Source organism: Haliaeetus albicilla, chromosome 12 (assembly GCF_947461875.1).
Source record: "Haliaeetus albicilla chromosome 12, bHalAlb1.1, whole genome shotgun sequence".
Taxonomy (NCBI): domain Eukaryota; kingdom Metazoa; phylum Chordata; class Aves; order Accipitriformes; family Accipitridae; genus Haliaeetus; species Haliaeetus albicilla.
Window position 1 is genome coordinate 27,225,506 of NC_091494.1, and position 16,087 is coordinate 27,241,592.

A 16,087-nucleotide genomic window follows, 5' to 3' on the forward strand; every position below is an offset into this window, starting at 1 on the left:
ATGGATGTATAGGCAAGGAAGGAGCAGATGCACGATGTAGGTGTAAATGCAAGCAGGCTGCAGCTTTATTTTATACACATAGAAACTGTGACCAAACATAAGCATTGTCTAAATATGGGTGTAGGATAAGGCCTTAACAAAAGATAAACATTTCAGTTTCTGAGGGTTAAGCTCAGTCAGCCGCTGTTGTATTGTGGAATGACCCTTGGCCATGGCTGAAGGTCCACCAACCACCTCCTTAGTTTTTCATATCAGAGGTCTGACTTTGGCCATGTGTCAGTGCTGGGCCCCACCACTGGGACTCTTGACAGTCCCTTACACAATTCAGAGAGTCAGGGGCAGCTCTCTGGTTTTTCTGAGGCTGCATGCCTGTTCATACCATATTTGCCGCCTTTCTGTAAATACTTACTGAAATGGGCTAGATAAGTGCTGGCTCCGCCAGTTTTGGGAGCTAAGCAGGTTATTCTCAAAAGGAGGCTGGGTTGGCAAGTCCTTCCACTTGATCACTTTTCCTCCTGTGCCTCCAAAAAAAGAAGGGGGCTGGGGTAGCTCACCTGTCCTTTGTGCCTTCGTGTCTGTTCTGCAATCTCAAGTAGGAGAATTGCACTAAATGTAGAGGGATACTTTTCATATCATAATTAAGACCAGAGCCTGCACTGTAGAATTTGAATTCAGAAAAGCTATCTTGATATTCAGTAAAACATACATATGAGAATTATTCTGAAACAAGTAGTGCAGAAGTCTGATGCTGCACTGATACAGCATAATTATACCAGTGCATAAATGTTGGGGAACAAGGCTGAATAGCCTGCATGTATGTTTCATCATAGTGGAAAGAAACATGAAGAGCAAAATCACCCTACAGAGAGACTGTATTTAAAATCTGATTCTTGATAGCTAAGGTTCTTGCCTTTCAGGGGCTGCCCAGCAGAGAGTATAACTTGGGATAGCCCTTGTTGCCATCTAATGGGACTAAGCGTGCTATTTCTAAATGCGTTTTTCACAGAAGTATGCTTTCCTCCACCAACGGTGATTAGCACATAGTTTCACGAGCTGTGGTTGGTCTGTGACTTTTGAGCGGAGGAGAGGGATGGCAAAATGTTTCTTTGAATTTTGGGGAATTTTTCCACCAAGGCATTTTTTGAAGAGGTAAAAGAGTGCTGCTTCTTACCATTTCTTACTGTTTTGGGTGTCTTGCAATACTGTTGCCTTTCTAGTGTTTGCTCTTACTAATACTAGTATTTCCAATTTCTTTTGGCTTCAGAAATCAGGGACTGCAGAGGTAGAAGTTCACTGCATCAGTCCACTTACCTTACAGAAAGGTTGAGTAGACGGGCTGGTGTGAAATCCAGAAGCTGTCAGAGCTTTAGCATACAAATACCGTCTTTTGTGCTGGTCTGAATCAAAACTATCATGTCTGAAATGTAACTTGAAAATGTTGTTTTTCCCCCCAGCATTACAACACATCCCTTCTTGCCGCTGCAGCTGCGGCAGTTTCTGCATCAGATGATCAAGAACTCTTACACTCTCGTTTTTTCCCATACACTTCATCTCAGATGTTTCTCGATCAGCTAAATGCAGGAGGAAGCAGTTCTCTGCCAGCCACAAATGGTAGCAATAGTGGCAGTAACAGCAGTCTTGTTTCCTCCAACAGCCTGCGAGAGAATCATGGTCATCCAGTTGCAAGTAGGAGCAGCACGGACACGGCGTCTATCTTTGGTATCATACCGGACATTATTTCGTTGGACTGATTTTTGGAGTAAATGAACTCGTCAGAGGAAATCTTTGTGCTTGGTTTTACTTTATGTTAGAAACATAGACAAGTTTTTTTCCTTTTTTAGGGAAAAAAATTTATGTGTACAGAGAACAAAAGTATATTTTCAGTTTTACTTTTGTATATAAACCTAAGATGGCCTCACTGGTAAAAATAAGAAAAAAAACCACAAAACAAAAAAAAATTAACAAAAACAAGGAGCTTCAGTTCATTTTTATGGATGCTGAAGATTTTACACCTGTGCATTTGTCATGGAGTTACTTTTTTTTTCCCCCATAGTTTGGACACAAATGGCATTATTTTCTTCACAGTAACATAAAAAGAAAAGGAGCTGAACTTCTAAAGTTCAAACTTGTTGAGCGGGTGTTTTCTCCTCTTGGAGACATTTACCTTTGGTGGTGGGATCTAATTCCCCATCCCATATTTAGTGCAGAATTTATTATTATGCTTAAAGCGGAATAAACCCTACCCAAACTGTTCCACTGCATCCCCTCTGTTTGCAGGACAGAGCCTTTCAGGAGTGGGTTTGGTGTTTCAGGATTTTTTTTGTCATTTCTGGTTCTATGTGACCCTCTATTCGAACGATTTTTTTTTTTTAATTCCATGCTTTAGTCAAGCATGTTGCAAGCTCATTAGTGCACCAATTATTCTTGAGGGCCAGACTCAATAAAATCTCAGGCTGAGGAAAGTACTTGGCTGTGCTTATGTGGGACAGGACAAATTTTATAGAATCTAGCCCCAAATAAAAGCATTGACACATTGGACTGTAGGGTTTTGTTTCTAAGAACTTACTATGAAATCCTTTTAAAATAACTTAAGATCCTGATCAGCAAAATATTAAGCATGTCTCAATTTTAAATTTGTGGAACTGCTTGTGCTTTAAAATTAGCCATGCGTGTATAAATGGCCTATTGAGTAGAGGCCTATCCTGTTCTGTCTGGAGAAACCTACTTTTAGCTGCAGTAGATCAAATTTCTGCTTAAAAGTGAACTTGTCAACAAAAGGAAGAAAATACAAATACCAACACACTATTGCATGGTTTGTGCAGCTGATAATGGTCTTGGTACAGTGTCTCCTGAATTCACATTTGTCAGAATTAATATTTAATGTTCAATGTGAGTCTCTTAAACCAAAACCGACCCAATAAAAAAGCCCCATCCTGTAGCCCATGTGCTCAAATGTATTGCTACCTATTGAAGTCTCTTAGGGTAGTGGGTTTCAAAATTCAGTTTTCTCTTTTTGGCCTTGTAATTATTTTGATTTCCCTGGTTTTTCAGTACACTTATGTTGAACTTTGAGCCATACTTACTTCCTGGTTTCTTCTCTCTCTCTCTCTCTCTCTCTCTTTTTTTTTGAAGTTGTGCATGACATAGGAAAATCTTTTTTTAGAACTGATGGGTCATTTGGGCTGATCCGTTCTTATTAAAGAGTGAAATGTGTAAATAGCTGGAATGCAGTTTTTCAGGAGATTCTTTAAAGTAAGAGAAGGGGGAGGGAAGGAAGTGATTCTCTTGTGTCCCAAAGTCCATGTCAGAGAGAGTAAATATTTCCTCTGGTGTGAAAAATATTTTTATAACTGGTTGAAAGTGCAGGTAACAGGTTTATCAGGAAAGAGTGTTAAGGAATACTAAAATTAGCAGATTCTTGTCTGAATTTTTAATGTCCAAAACTGTTGATTGCAGCTAGTTGCTTTGAGCATTGACAAGGGCCACCTTTTGCCTATGAAGTTGTCTCAAAATCTTGCATTGATTAAAAAAGAAAAAAAAAAGAAAAAAAAAAGGAAAAAAGAAAAAAAAAAACTTTAATCCAAGTAGCATTAGGTATTGCTGTATGATCAGTCGTATGGTTATTTGAAAGGTTCACATTATGTGGCATCAAAATCGTTTTTAGTGTTTTTACAGCATCCCTCTGCCACTAAATAGTTGACTTGAATTTTGAAAACAAATGTTTTGTGTTTATATGTATATGTGTGTGTATATATGTATTTATAGATCTGTGTGTGTGAGTTAAAAGTGAGTTAAATAGTTTTTCCCATGCATGTGTATTTCATACATATCTGGCTGATATATATATTTCACCATACACCAATTTTATAATTTATTAAATGTCAGTTAAAAAATAAATAAAAGGATAGAAAATGGGAAATACTTATTTTTTAAACTCAGTCTGATTTTGAAGTGATTAAACCTACACTAGGAATATATCTCATACATTTTAGTCATGAAAAATAACCTGGTAACTTCAGAGCATATGCTTTGCTATAATACCATTTGTAAATCTAGAGTACAACTGCCATCAGTGTAACTGGGAGCGTGCGTGTCCCCAGCTTCTGAAACACCTAAGAGAAATTTGGGAGAGCTTGTGGCTGTTTTACCGATGATTGTGGCAACATTTCCATTGACTGTATTGTTAAAGATGACCTGAAGAGCAGCTTATGTCACTTTTGACAGTGGTATTAAAATCTTGTTAATTCACATATAAAATTAAATGTGGCGAGTGTGTGGTAACACAGAATCTGGCAACTTTATGCCTGTCTTAGCTTTTGGAAAGTGAGGTCAGCTGATGACGTCTTCCATTTCCTCAGAAGTTACCCTGAAGGGGAGGAAGGCTGTTCAGTTCACCGTTGTCATTTTTTAACCTCATTGCTCTACAAAGAAGGGACAGAAATGTTCTTAAGTCCTCCTTTGTGGTATTAATCCCATATGCTGTGTGAGTATTCCTGTTTCATGCTAGGGTGTTCTTTATAGTTGATAATTCTCTGTGCCTCTGACCACAGTTAACATTGCTTGGTAGAAGTCTCAGTCTGAGTTCTCGACAAGTTCCCTGCAAATGTCGCTCCAAAACTCAATCTCTGTTAGTTCACATATTGTCAAAGGTGCAGTAAAGCAACCCAGGGTGGCCTGGCTTGCGGTACTGCTCCATCCGCTGCAGATTGCAGAGTTTCTGTGATCCTTAAACTAGCAGTCTCTTGTCCTCGGATTCTTCCACTAGAGGAGCGGGGTGTGCACACATGCGCACGTGTGTCTGTGTTAGGTATAGAGCTCTGTGTGTGCGTATGTACATACACACCCGGGTGTGAGCACGTAGCTGTTTGAATAGCAGGGTGGAAGTGGCTTTGAATTGCTCTTGAGGGCATTACTTGATGCATCCTTCAGAAGATGAAAAACCACGCTAAACTGTAACCTATGCCATGCGTTAAAAACTTCGTAGTCCTTCCATAATGATAGATGTGACAACAACTCCAGGCTTGCCCCTTCCTCTCCATGGCAAGTATTCAATAAGCCTTTCAAGGACGAGGTGACTGATAGATTTTCATTGGACTCTCTTGGACCTGCCTCCCAGTGCAGAGCTAAGGACTGTGAGGAGAATGTTTTGAAAATTAATTCTTCGTTGCAGTTTAACATTTCAGGTTTTTAAGCACATTTTAAATAGAAAGGATTTTGTTTTGTCAGTGTAACTGTTTTTTTTCTTTTTTTTCTTTTCTTTTGTTTTTTTAAACAGAGCTTAGATTTCTAACAAGGGAAAATTGCTGGTGGTCCCCGAAAGTGCTGCTGTTAATTGTTTTAATTAACAAAGGGAAAAATGTATATAAGCAGAATATTAAAATTACCATTAATTCCATGAATTTAAATCTGTCATTCATTGCCTTAAAACTTTCTCTTAGTTTCCATATGGCATGCCAAACCAGTAAATGGCTTTTAAAAATGTATAGTAGACCAATGTCAGTTTGTATAAAAGTACCAAGTGAAAATATTTATTATATGCATTGGAAAAAAAAATGGTTTACCTATTGAATGTTACCTGTTTATGTAGAAATCTTTAGATGTAATAAAAAGCATTCAGTTACGTTGTGTTTCCTGGGGGGAAAAAAAGGGGGGCGAGGAGGGTGTTTTCTGTGAACTCAGAGTTGCAAAGGTCACTTTTGAACAGGAATGCTTTTGCTTCTAAACGTTTTGTGGCATGGAGTGTCTCACACTTGTCTCTCCGAGCTCTACCAATGCTGCTTTGTTTTGTGAGTGTGTGAAGTGCAATTCCTTTTTGCTAGCTTTTATTTGGGTAATGTTTACCCACCCAGAGAGGGTAGTAACCGCCTGTTATGATACAGATGCATTCTGGAGTAATCCAAAGTGATTTTGAGCTGATCAATCCCCATGACATACAAGCTTTTATATTGTCTGCAGCTGAAAGGATTTGTTAATCAACTGTTCTGGTCAATAGGGAAGAATTAAGCTGTGTATTGGATCATTTGTAATTTGGCTATTGATGCATATTGGAAACAAATGCTTCTAAATGAACTCCTTGTTTCATAAGCTAATTACGCTCATGCTCAAAGCAACCGAGGTTTTTGCTCGCCTTCATTGCTGGTACTTCTGTAGCAAAGGTCTGGAACAGCTCCGGAGGGCAGAAACTGAACTCCACGCTGTGGGCAGACCTCCAACAGGCACTAGTGCGGAAAGGCTCAGCGTCAAGGTAGGTGGGTTTTTTGTCCAAACACTGAGATTAGCTGTGAACAGTGGGAAGAGAGTTACAAGGGAAATCCTATCTTCTGCTGATATTTGGAACCTGTTGTTGGTTTTTCTAGTGAATCCTATCTTTAGTTCACTGTATACTGTTTTTCTGGAGTGTTATCTGAGTGTTGAGCTGCTTGTAACTAATTTTCATGGAAACAAGGGGGTTTTTGTTTTGTTTTCTGTCTGTAGAGTAGGAAGAGCTAATATAAGAACTGAGGGATGTAGTAGACAGGCATGACAAGGTGTGTCAGTTTTACATCAAGCAAAGTTTATTTCCCCTTGAATCATGATCCTTTGCTGTTCAGAGGGCCTTTGCTTAGTATCTTAGCATGTCAGGATCCAAGTCTGAGCTTACTGGGTTAGTCGGGGACTGCTGTCTTCTGAGAACAGCAGGCTCTGCAGCTTGGCTCTGCATCAGGAGCGGTAGGGCACAAAACGGCCATTTGTCTGAAAGATACATCCTGGATCTGCTTCCATTTCTTGCGTAGCATTTAGCATGTCATTTAATCTTTTGTGGTTTTTTACCCCATGTAATAATATTCCATGAGAATAATCTCTGCTTTACCCTTCTGGAGACACTGTTACTGATTTGGAAGAGTTATGATTGGCTCGTGCTTTTTTTTTTCAGTTTATAACCAAGTTTGTGCTAGTTGCAGTCCTGGCTGATTCCAAGTGTTGCAGCAATGTGTGATGGTTTTGGTGATAGCATTAGTTGCGGTGTTCAGGCTGTGCTGGGTGCCTCAGTAGGGGATAAATGCATTGTGTCTGAAACGGCTGTGATGATTTAATTGCTGGTCATTTCATAAATTGAGCAAAGAGTGAGTTAGTTGCTTCAGTGATAAAGATTCAGAATTAAAAAAAGGAAGGAGAGGCATCGGTGGAAGGAAGGGAAGCTGAAGGGAGGAGAAGGGGGCTCCCATGAGTAGAAGCCACGGCAGGAGCCTGTGCTCTTCCAGCGTACTTCACAGGTTGCTGCTTAGGCTGTGACTGTGCAAGGATGGTCTCTGCACTCCGGAGAGAATATGCTGTATGTTGTCCTGAATTTCATACCAGTCTGAGGACCTTAGTTAAGGCTGCCAGGATATAGATGGAAGAAGATCAGTAACGACTGCTGTGGGTCACGTTGATTTTAATCAGTCTAAAGGCAAGGGAGATGGGGTGTTTTTTTCCTGTTGTAGAGTAGCTGAATTTTCATGGCCTCTGTTTTTCCCTGCCAGGCTGTCTCTGGGAGTGTGTTCTGGGCAGCTAGCCCAGAACTTGGTGACACATACATTTACCAAGCACAGCATTTTCAGTGTGTTGCCTCAAAATGCGGGGGCAACTTAACTGCACAGAGACTTGACATTGCAAGATACTGCACCTTAATAAATAATGTGACAGAAGTACAACAATACAGACATCTTGTATGTTGGAGGAGTGAAAGGTGAGGGGAGGAATGAGACAGCGATCATAGACTGTTCCTGAGCTTGGAGACTGGGAGTTGTCCTCTGCAGCCGGTGAGCATCACTAACTGGGGGAGTTGGAGAATTGCTGGCTGTTTGTCTCCTGTTGCTCTGGATAGTCAGCAGGGATGTGGCCACCCCGCAAGTGGGGCTGTTAACTTGACAACTTCATGACAGGGGAACATCTGGTTGGGAACATACCATGGATCCAAGGAATACTGGGGAGCTGTGCATAGTTATACTAAATTTACCACTGTCGTGACATAATCAAGCTTCCCGGGTCATGTGTTTCTACACAAAGAACTGTGCCTGGGCTTGGGCGTGTGGAAGCAGCAAATGGTTATGAGTGATGCTGACTTCTTGGAACACAGTCACCATGAGACCTTAACTACAAGTTATCATTTATGCTGCAATCTGTAGACTTAAATGCCTTTTTAAAATAAGAGGGTTTTTTTAAGCACGACACCTGTTACACAAGGGAATGTTACATTCAGTTTATTTAAGTAACAGCTCACATTTTGTGACAACATTTCTCCAGAAATGGGGTGGGAACCTGTGTAAGTGTAAGCACTATCATGAAGGCAAAATAAGGATTTGTAAAGGCAAATGATGATTCCTGAGTCCAGGTAGTAACTAGGAAGAACTGAAGTAAAAAAATTGCAGGTCCTGCTCTTATCAAATCTCTTGTTTTGAATTTTAGTAGTCAACTGTAGGAAGACAAATGATGCGGACAAATTCTTCATATTTTATTGTTCCATTTGGTCCAACTTTGGCATCTTTTAGCAGGTCATCAACTGAAAGAAAGAGTAAAAGAAAAATGTAAGTCTGAGTGGCATATATATTAGGGATGTCATGATCTTCAAAAGAAGAGCAATGCAGGATTTGGGTTTTCAAATAATTTTTCTTAGAAGTAATAACTTCTGGGATCAGTTGGAGGTGCCATCCAGATGATAGTTTTAAACTAGCATCAGTTGGCACTTTGATGTTGTTGTGTAACTTTCTGGAGCAGAGATGTCCATCTCTTTGCCACAAGGAAAAGATTCACAAATTTAGTCCAAATCAGCTTTTCATTGCTCTTGGTAGGAGTGGCTTATTTGGCTTGAATAGCAAACCTGTCCCTGTTCAATTTAGACAAAACTAAGTGCTCATGCAGATTATGTGCTCAACTTTATGTAGATTTGTGTGCTGTTTGTTAATATTGGCAGGCCTTTAGTGTTTGAAAGTGAAGAATACCTTCTCAGCTGGGGCTCTAAGGCTCTCACTGAAAATACTTCTGCAGATGTGGTAACTGTGCAGTTGGCATCTGGCAGTAGTGATGCTTTTCATTTCAGCTTTGGGAACGCCATGGCAGTGATAGCAGTTATCTAACTTAAAATGCTCTCTTCTGTACAGGCTAAACCATTAAAAGGTGTTTTTCCTGTCAAATAATGTCAGTAAAATAGAAGTACTAAGAAATGACACATAGAAAAGTAAAGTTAAATGTTGCTGAATGAAGCTGCTACTGGGAATTAGATGCCATCTTCCTTTGGATGACAGGAGAGGAGGTGAATTCCCTTGCTTGTTTACTTTACCTGTAACATATCTAGTGGGTGGGTGCTAAAACAAACATCAGAGAATCCCAGCAGCTTCTATTTGATAATGTTTTAGGCAGCAGTTAGTTTCCTTTGATAAGGTATCTAATACAGTCCAGAAGAGGTTTTTGCTTGCATGCTTGCTAATGTTGAGGGGCGCGTGTCCAGTTTCACAAGTGGGTTGCCCTTTTGCTTTGGGCCAGCGATGTGTGAACAGGATCGCGGCTGGATGCTGTGCGGAGGGATGGGGCAGGCAGTCTGTTGGAGAGGAAGCTGTTGGGTTGTACACCTGCATTTATCATTTGATAATTAATTAGCGGGACACCTTCTAGGTGTTTAGAGCTTGTTGATAGACCACTGAAACAGGGATCATACGTGGTGTCATGCTCCATAATCTCATGCCAGTATGGGTTGGAGTCACCTACCAAGGGTCTTGCTCGAGTGCTCTCCCTTTCTGAAATGGGTGCGGGCAGGTTGGTGGAGGCTGGTCTGTGTGTTTTCTTGTGAGCTACTTGGCTGAGGTTACCAGAACGGCTGTTCAGGCTGAACAAGCTGTGGTTGTTTAAATAAGACTCTGAGTACTCGTACTGGAGCACAGAATAATAGCTTTGCAGTTGCCAGTTGTGAAATCCAGGGGGAAGGTCATGGGAGGGGGGAAGGTTTAGGGCAAAAAAAGCTGTTTTACTGTAACTTGTTGTGGAAGGTCTCTATGAGCAGCATAACCTGTTTCCTCTCTCTGCTGTTCGTGGGGGTACTGGATGAGACACTGTTTTCCCCTCTGCCCCTGTTTGCAGGCAGGTGTCAGTGTATATAGGGGGTAAGCGCAGCCCCTGTGGGAGCTGCTGCCAGGAAGATTTGGTTGCAGCATGGGGTAAATGAGGGGCTGTTGTGAGAACTGCTGTTACTGTAAGGTAAGTAACAACTTTCTTTCCAAGAGATCTAATCCTCCTTTCAAAAAGAATAGCCTGATGGTAATCAAATGCTTCTAAGAACATAAATTCAAAAAATAATTAATTTTTTCCAGAACATTTAAAAATAACACAGAAGAAAAATGTGTCGGTTCTCATTTGCTAAAAGTATGCTAAATTAAAATGAAGGCTTTTCTGGAGCCACTGTAAATGAAGGTACGTGCCAGTAGTTACTGAACAATTGCAGATGCTAATGAAATTGAGTCTGTTCTGGTATCAAATATTTATAGCAGCTTTAGCAAGCTGGAGTTCAGTGTGTCAAGCCAAAGGGGAAATTCCTTGTTGAGAAGAAGCATCGCTTCCTACATTAGGATCTATAGTGCCTTGTTACAAGTTTTGAGTAGATGTGCAGCCTATATGCCAAAGTAATGGGAAATCCCCCTGCACCTCCCAAATCTTTATTTAATAGTGGTTCTTGCTAGGATGCCTTTAACTAGGGTTAATGTCTCTATGTCTTCACTGTTTGTTCAGCTCTCATAATAGCTCTGAAAGTGTTTTCAGATGTAAATAGCTGCAAACAAATGAAGAAAACACTCAGAAGAAATGCCTTGTTGGTGTATCATTGGTGAAGCTGGTGAGGAGACTGCACTGATCAACCTTACTCTGATTAAATCTAAATTCTACTTTTAACAGTAGAAAGGACAGTTCTCATACCCTCAAGGAGCTTAATGGAGTCTGTACAAACCCCATAACCCTGGTAAAACTCATTCCTTGCCCGTATCAAGCTGGTGATGGGTTTTTCTAATGCTGTCTTTGGCAGAGAGTGAGCAATTTTGAAAGCTCCAGAGCCTGCTCCCTGCAGTGGCATTGGAGGGGTGAAAGCTCTGCAAGAGCTGGAGAAGAAGCCAAAGGTGGTGTGGTTTGGAGCAAGGAGGGGACAGGACAGCCGGTCCCCAGGACTGAGGGGCGGAGGGGTGTGCAGAGCACTGCCCTGCCTTTCTGCAGGCCTGGGCCTGCTCCTGTAGCCTGTGAAGGCTGGAAAAGTGGTGGATGCATTTTAAAAGTTTATAGACATACATAAAATGCCTACAGCAAAATCAGCTGTCTAAAAGGTTTTGATCACTTTCAGCTTCCTGGAAATTCCCTCCTGTTGTGCCCCTTGGGGTCAAGTTTCTGACAAGGAGGACTTTTTTTTTAATTATTTTTTATTTTTTTAAAAGAAATTAAAAAGTTCCCCTCTCTCTTCCAAATTGTGCTGGCTGCAGAGCTCACATTGCTCTTGGGAAACTGCCAGTGCCCTGTGTGCTCCTTAGAGCATCCCTGCAGCTGGGGGGGCAGACGCTCTCCCAGGGCCCTTCGTGGGACAGGCACTTGCTTTATAAATACAGCGAAGCATCTCAGGGTAAAAAAAATCATCGTTCAGGAAACAACCTGAGAAAGGGAAAAGGTCTCTTGGTTAACGGGCAGCTGGCTTACCTCTTCTGCAAGGCACAGAATCTCTGCTTAGCGATCGTGGCGTGGGCAAAGGCTGACAAGGGCGAGGAGACTTTGCCGTCATGTGAGTTGAATTAGCTGCAGCGAGCTGACGTTGCTAACGCGCTCGGCTCGGCTTGGGAGTGCTGCCTGCTCTGAGCGCCTGTCTGGGTTCAGCTGGGGGCTCTCGTTTACGTGGGCAAAGTGGTGTAAACCGCAGCACAAGCTCGTGGTACGGCTGTCGTGGGGAAGAGACCGGCGCCGGTGGGGTGGACGGGGGACACGACGGCAAGTTGCAATGCCCTGGTGCACTGCACGTCTTGGGCGTGATGGGGAGGCCATCCCTTCTCCCCCCTCCCCCCGAGGGTCACCAGTGCTATGTCCTGCTGGCCCAGGACCTTCCTGGCTTCCCAGCTGGAAGTGCCCGATCCCAGGTTTGACTACAGAGGAAAACCAGGAAGGATATAAGAAGATGGGGAACATTTGATACATCTTTGAATTGCAGAATACCTTCTTCCTCGGAAAGCTTTTCTCCTAGTCTTGTAAGTTTGGCTCTCAGCTCCGAAACTGAGATAACGCCTCTTTTCTGCCTGTCTATCATGGACAAGGCCGTGAGGATTTCCTTCTCAGGTTCCTCTTGCTTCATTTGCCTGTACATTATATTCAGGAAAGTGGAGAAATCCAGCTCTGCATTTCTGTCTGGAAAAATAAGAGCAGATTCTTTAGGAATGGCTCAGTTTTGTAGTCTGCATCTAAACGTAAGCATCCCCCCCCCCCCCCCCAGTTCACCTTCCTGGGGCACCTTTTCCCTTTTGCCTGACTCTGGTCTGGACCAGGGTGGATCCACTCCTGGGGGCTTTCTCCTGCCCGAAAACCCATTTATAGCTTTGCTAGGCTTGTGCTCTGAAACCTCGTATCCAGAATTTTTAGCCCAGCCCACTTTATCTGGTGATTCTTCTTTGGTCTCTGTGCTGTGCTTTGAATTTATTTAGACGAATCTGCAGATTAATATCTTTTTGTGCTTTTCTACTTCTGCTGATTGGACTGGGCAGTTTCCCAGCCTCAAAATCCGTAATCAATATGTATGCCTCCCACTGCTCTTGAAGCTTTTCTTTTTTAATGGCACTATTTTAATCCGTATGCTGGATTGACTTTGTTCATCATCTAGCACATCAGACTAGGTTTTTGTGACTGCTCTTGGTTATGCTCCATTGCCTGGCCTGTTTGAGTATCTATTGAGTGAATATTATCTCTGGGGCTCCAGGAAGCCTCCTTGTTTTTGCATGTAGTTTTCTGACCACAGAAAAGTTGAATTTCTCCAACCGTAATCCACTGTGTTTTATTCATATGCAACCGCTGCGCTTTGCTTACCAATCTTGTGGAAGTGCAGGTGTCTCTGCACCTCTCCTGGCGTCGGGCTGGCTCCCAGGCACCGCATCACTGCCATCAGGTCAGAGGCTTTTATCTTGCCTTTTTGTTTCTTGTCGTACAGGGAAAAACATTCCTTGAACTCTAATTAAAAACCAAAACTCTGTTATGCCATGTAAGATTACATCGAACTGCCAGTGACGTTTCTTCTCCCGTTGCCCGATCGGGCGGCGTTGGTAGGGTTCCAGCAGGGATATTGTGTCTGGTTTGGGGTGTCTTGTTTCAAGGAGGATGATGGACAGTGGGGGAGGACCCCGGGTAAAGTGCCAAGGGCAATTAAAATCCAGGCTTGTGAATAGCTGAGCTAATTGGGGTCCTTCAGCCTAATGAAGCAAGTCTGAAAGTGGAGTCAGGCTTCCAAATACGTAGAATACTGTTAAGTACTTTTCTCTGCCTTCATGAAGGGTAGGAGAGGATGCTAAAGGAATGAGCCTTAAGGAGCAGTGGAGGATGCTGGTTGAGTCTGGCACTTGCCCCTGCCTCGGCCTGCCACCGGCTGGATTTTAATAAAAGACAAAAGAACTGATAATGCCGCATTTGACAGTCTGAGTGCTGCCAGCTGCGTCAGTCTAGCAGAGCGTCCCTGCTCGCCCTGCCGCCATCCCACTGCAGCATCTCCCTCCCTCGCTTCTCCCCGCGGTCCTCGCCTGCCTGCTCACCCTCTCCCCTTCCCCCTCAAACACTGGCTTCGCAGTTTTCAAATAAATAAATAAGGCTTGCAGCTGACCTAGATAAGGCTGCCGTCTCTCATCCTCCCTTCCCACTCTGCTCCCTCCTCGTCACGCTCAACGCCAACGGGCAAGTTGTGCTGCATGGGGACAGTCCTGTCTGCAGAGCAGCCAGGGAAATAAAAAATCAGCCTGTTTTGGTGCATTCACCCTCTACCACCCTCCTCATCCTCTCTGTCCCTAGACCTTCTTGCAGGCGTGAGTGTGGGGTGCCAGGGCCCCGTGGGTGCTGTGGCCTCCCCCTGCCCCGGCCGCCTCCTCCCCTGCAGCAATCCTGCTGAGCCCGAGGGCGCTGCAGATTAACAGATTTGCAATAATACTCTTATTTCAGCTTTCTTCTGCCATTCCCGTAGCAAACCCTTCCTTGTTCGAGTCTGAGGCAGGGGTCCCCTTTCCCAGGGACAGCCCTGGTGTCTCGCAATGAGAATTTGTACTTCCTGCACCGTCTTCCTCCTCTTCCTCCTTCACCTTTACTCCTGTCATACATGAAACCTCCACTACCGCAAATGATCACCTGAAACTTCTGGTCCCTGCTAGCTTGGCCAGGGCTGACGTGTTTATGGGGTTGGGAGGTTGCTGGTTAACTTCTGGTCTTGATGCAATCCAGCGTGTGGGTCTGCGGGTGGTTTCAGCGCCCTGCCTGTGCCCAGCACTGTTTTAACAAAATCTGGGAGATTTCTCTGGTTTCAGAGCAAGCAGATCCCCTCAAGAGCTGGGAGGAGGACAAGTGGGGGAGCACAAGCCCAGACAGAGACACTCTGGGGGGAAATGCCATTTTTTACATATATATATAATATATATAAATATAAATTTGTTAAGCTGATCTTGCTAATAAAAACCAGAATAAAACTGTACATACCATTAATTTGATCCTGGGACAGAAATTTTGCCTGTAGCATGAAGCAGAGGAGATGAGAAAAAAAAAACCAACACAGCTTTAAAATCTGGATGGGATGAGGAGGGGTCAGCAGTTTGTATCAGCTGAAACGCTTCACTCACCATTATTTTGGGGGCCCTCCTTGTGTTTTATGCTGCCCGTGGGGATCCGAGGTGGCTGCAGCTACTTTTCTATTCGATTAAGGGCTAAAGTCCACCAGCCCCCGGGTGGAGTACGGCCGGGCTGTAATAAATACCCTGCTGCTATGACTACGAGACCTGATCCCTGCTGGGGCTGGATCCTGCTGCCAGCCCAGCTCCTGTTCGCATGCTGCTGGAGAGAAGGGGGCTCTCCCCAGCCTCCCCAAAACCTTGGGACTCCGGACGGGACCCCGAGCAGCGATGCTGTCAGGAGGAGTGGGGCAAGAGCTTCCCTCGATTGGGGTTTAAGGGTGTTTGGGATCAGGCTGGTTAAACACAAAAGGTTTGATAATCTCAAAGAGCTGCACACCTTGCACTAAGCTTAGCTGCTGGGAGACAAACCCAGCCTTGGTGAGGTGGCTGGGGAAGGGCGCGGGGGCATTTACAGCTTTGCAGTTCACTTCTGGAGGGGTTTTGCTGGTGGGCAGCAGAAGGAGTTAATTCAGGCTTTGCTGAGCTCAGTGCAGGGCATTGGGCATCCCTGGCCATGTGGCTGTGTGCTGCCTGGAGGGTTTGCAGGGGAAGTGGGTTTTAGATACGCCCTCTGCAAGCATGGAGGAGCTGGGACATTGCAGACAGGCTGAGAGGAGAAGGGATTTTTGAGATAGTTTAAAAAGCTCCCCATTGTCTTAGTTTTTATTTATTAGCATTTATTTAGCTAATCTGCTTGGGAGCAAATGGCCTCTAGGACTGCCAAGTCTTGTTGCAGCCCTCAGGAGGAACTCGGAAGGGGGATGCTGAGGAAATGATGCTGAGGGAGAGGGAGGGCTGCAGCATGCTGGAGAGCTTCTGGGGTTTAACGCTGGGTGCGTGGGGGAGGCAGAGCCTCCAGCTGTTGTGAACTAGCTCAGACAAACAGCCGTGTTTGCTCACATCTTCTGGTCCCTTCCAGCACTAGGGCTTCTGCCACTCAGTTGACATTCAAGACATTGAAAAGCAAGTATTAGACATGAATCTACAATTTTGTCCCATCCTGTCCCCTACAAAAAAAAGTTGAGCCAGCAGCTTTGCTGGGTGCGGGATGGGCGATGCTTTCCTCCTCCGGATCCGCTGGTGCTTGAAGAAAAGAAACCCAGCGGTTGTGCAGGCAGGGCTAGCACGTGAGCAGGGGGATGAAGTACCTGATGCCAGGTGGTGGTGGAGGTCCAGGCCCAAGAACAAAATATTTAGTGGCT

General features: G+C 43.9%; 2 protein-coding genes across 4 annotated transcripts in view; one reads left to right on the forward strand and one right to left on the reverse strand.

Annotated features, from left to right (window-relative positions):
* PIAS1 (protein inhibitor of activated STAT 1) overlaps positions 1 to 5,620 on the forward strand; it is a 63,517-nt gene extending 57,897 nt beyond the window's left edge. The window contains exon 14 of one of the 2 annotated variants that reach the window (XM_069798659.1): positions 1,455 to 5,620. In XM_069798659.1, the coding sequence (XP_069654760.1) occupies positions 1,455 to 1,751 (297 nt within the window). In that variant the 3' untranslated portion in view covers positions 1,752 to 5,620. The remainder of the gene's footprint in view (positions 1 to 1,454) is intronic. The other variant, XM_069798660.1, reaches the window with a different exon arrangement.
* Positions 5,621 to 8,206: 2,586 nt separating this feature from the next.
* CALML4 (calmodulin like 4) lies at positions 8,207 to 15,882 on the reverse strand. 2 transcript variants are annotated; one of them, XM_069798662.1, is made up of 5 exons: positions 14,835 to 15,860; positions 14,695 to 14,725; positions 13,051 to 13,191; positions 12,190 to 12,378; positions 8,207 to 8,521 (listed from the first exon to the last, which is right to left on the reverse strand). In XM_069798662.1, the coding sequence occupies exons 1-5, from the start codon at positions 14,835 to 14,837 to the stop codon at positions 8,424 to 8,426; spliced, it is 462 nt and encodes a 153-aa protein (XP_069654763.1). In that variant the 5' UTR covers positions 14,838 to 15,860; the 3' UTR covers positions 8,207 to 8,423. The 2 variants fall into 2 exon arrangements, with proteins under 2 accessions (XP_069654763.1, XP_069654764.1); XM_069798663.1 differs by lacking the exon at positions 14,695 to 14,725 and having other exon boundaries at positions 14,835 to 15,882.
* Positions 15,883 to 16,087: the final 205 nt, after the last annotated feature.

Coding starts and splice junctions, on each gene's coding strand:
- CALML4 (XM_069798662.1), bottom strand. Junction 13,192..14,694: donor GTCCCAGGATCAAATTAATG/GTATGTACAGTT, acceptor GTTTTTAATTAG/AGTTCAAGGAATGTTTTTCC. Junction 8,522..12,189: donor AAAGCTTTCCGAGGAAGAAG/GTATTCTGCAAT, acceptor TCTTTCTTTCAG/TTGATGACCTGCTAAAAGAT.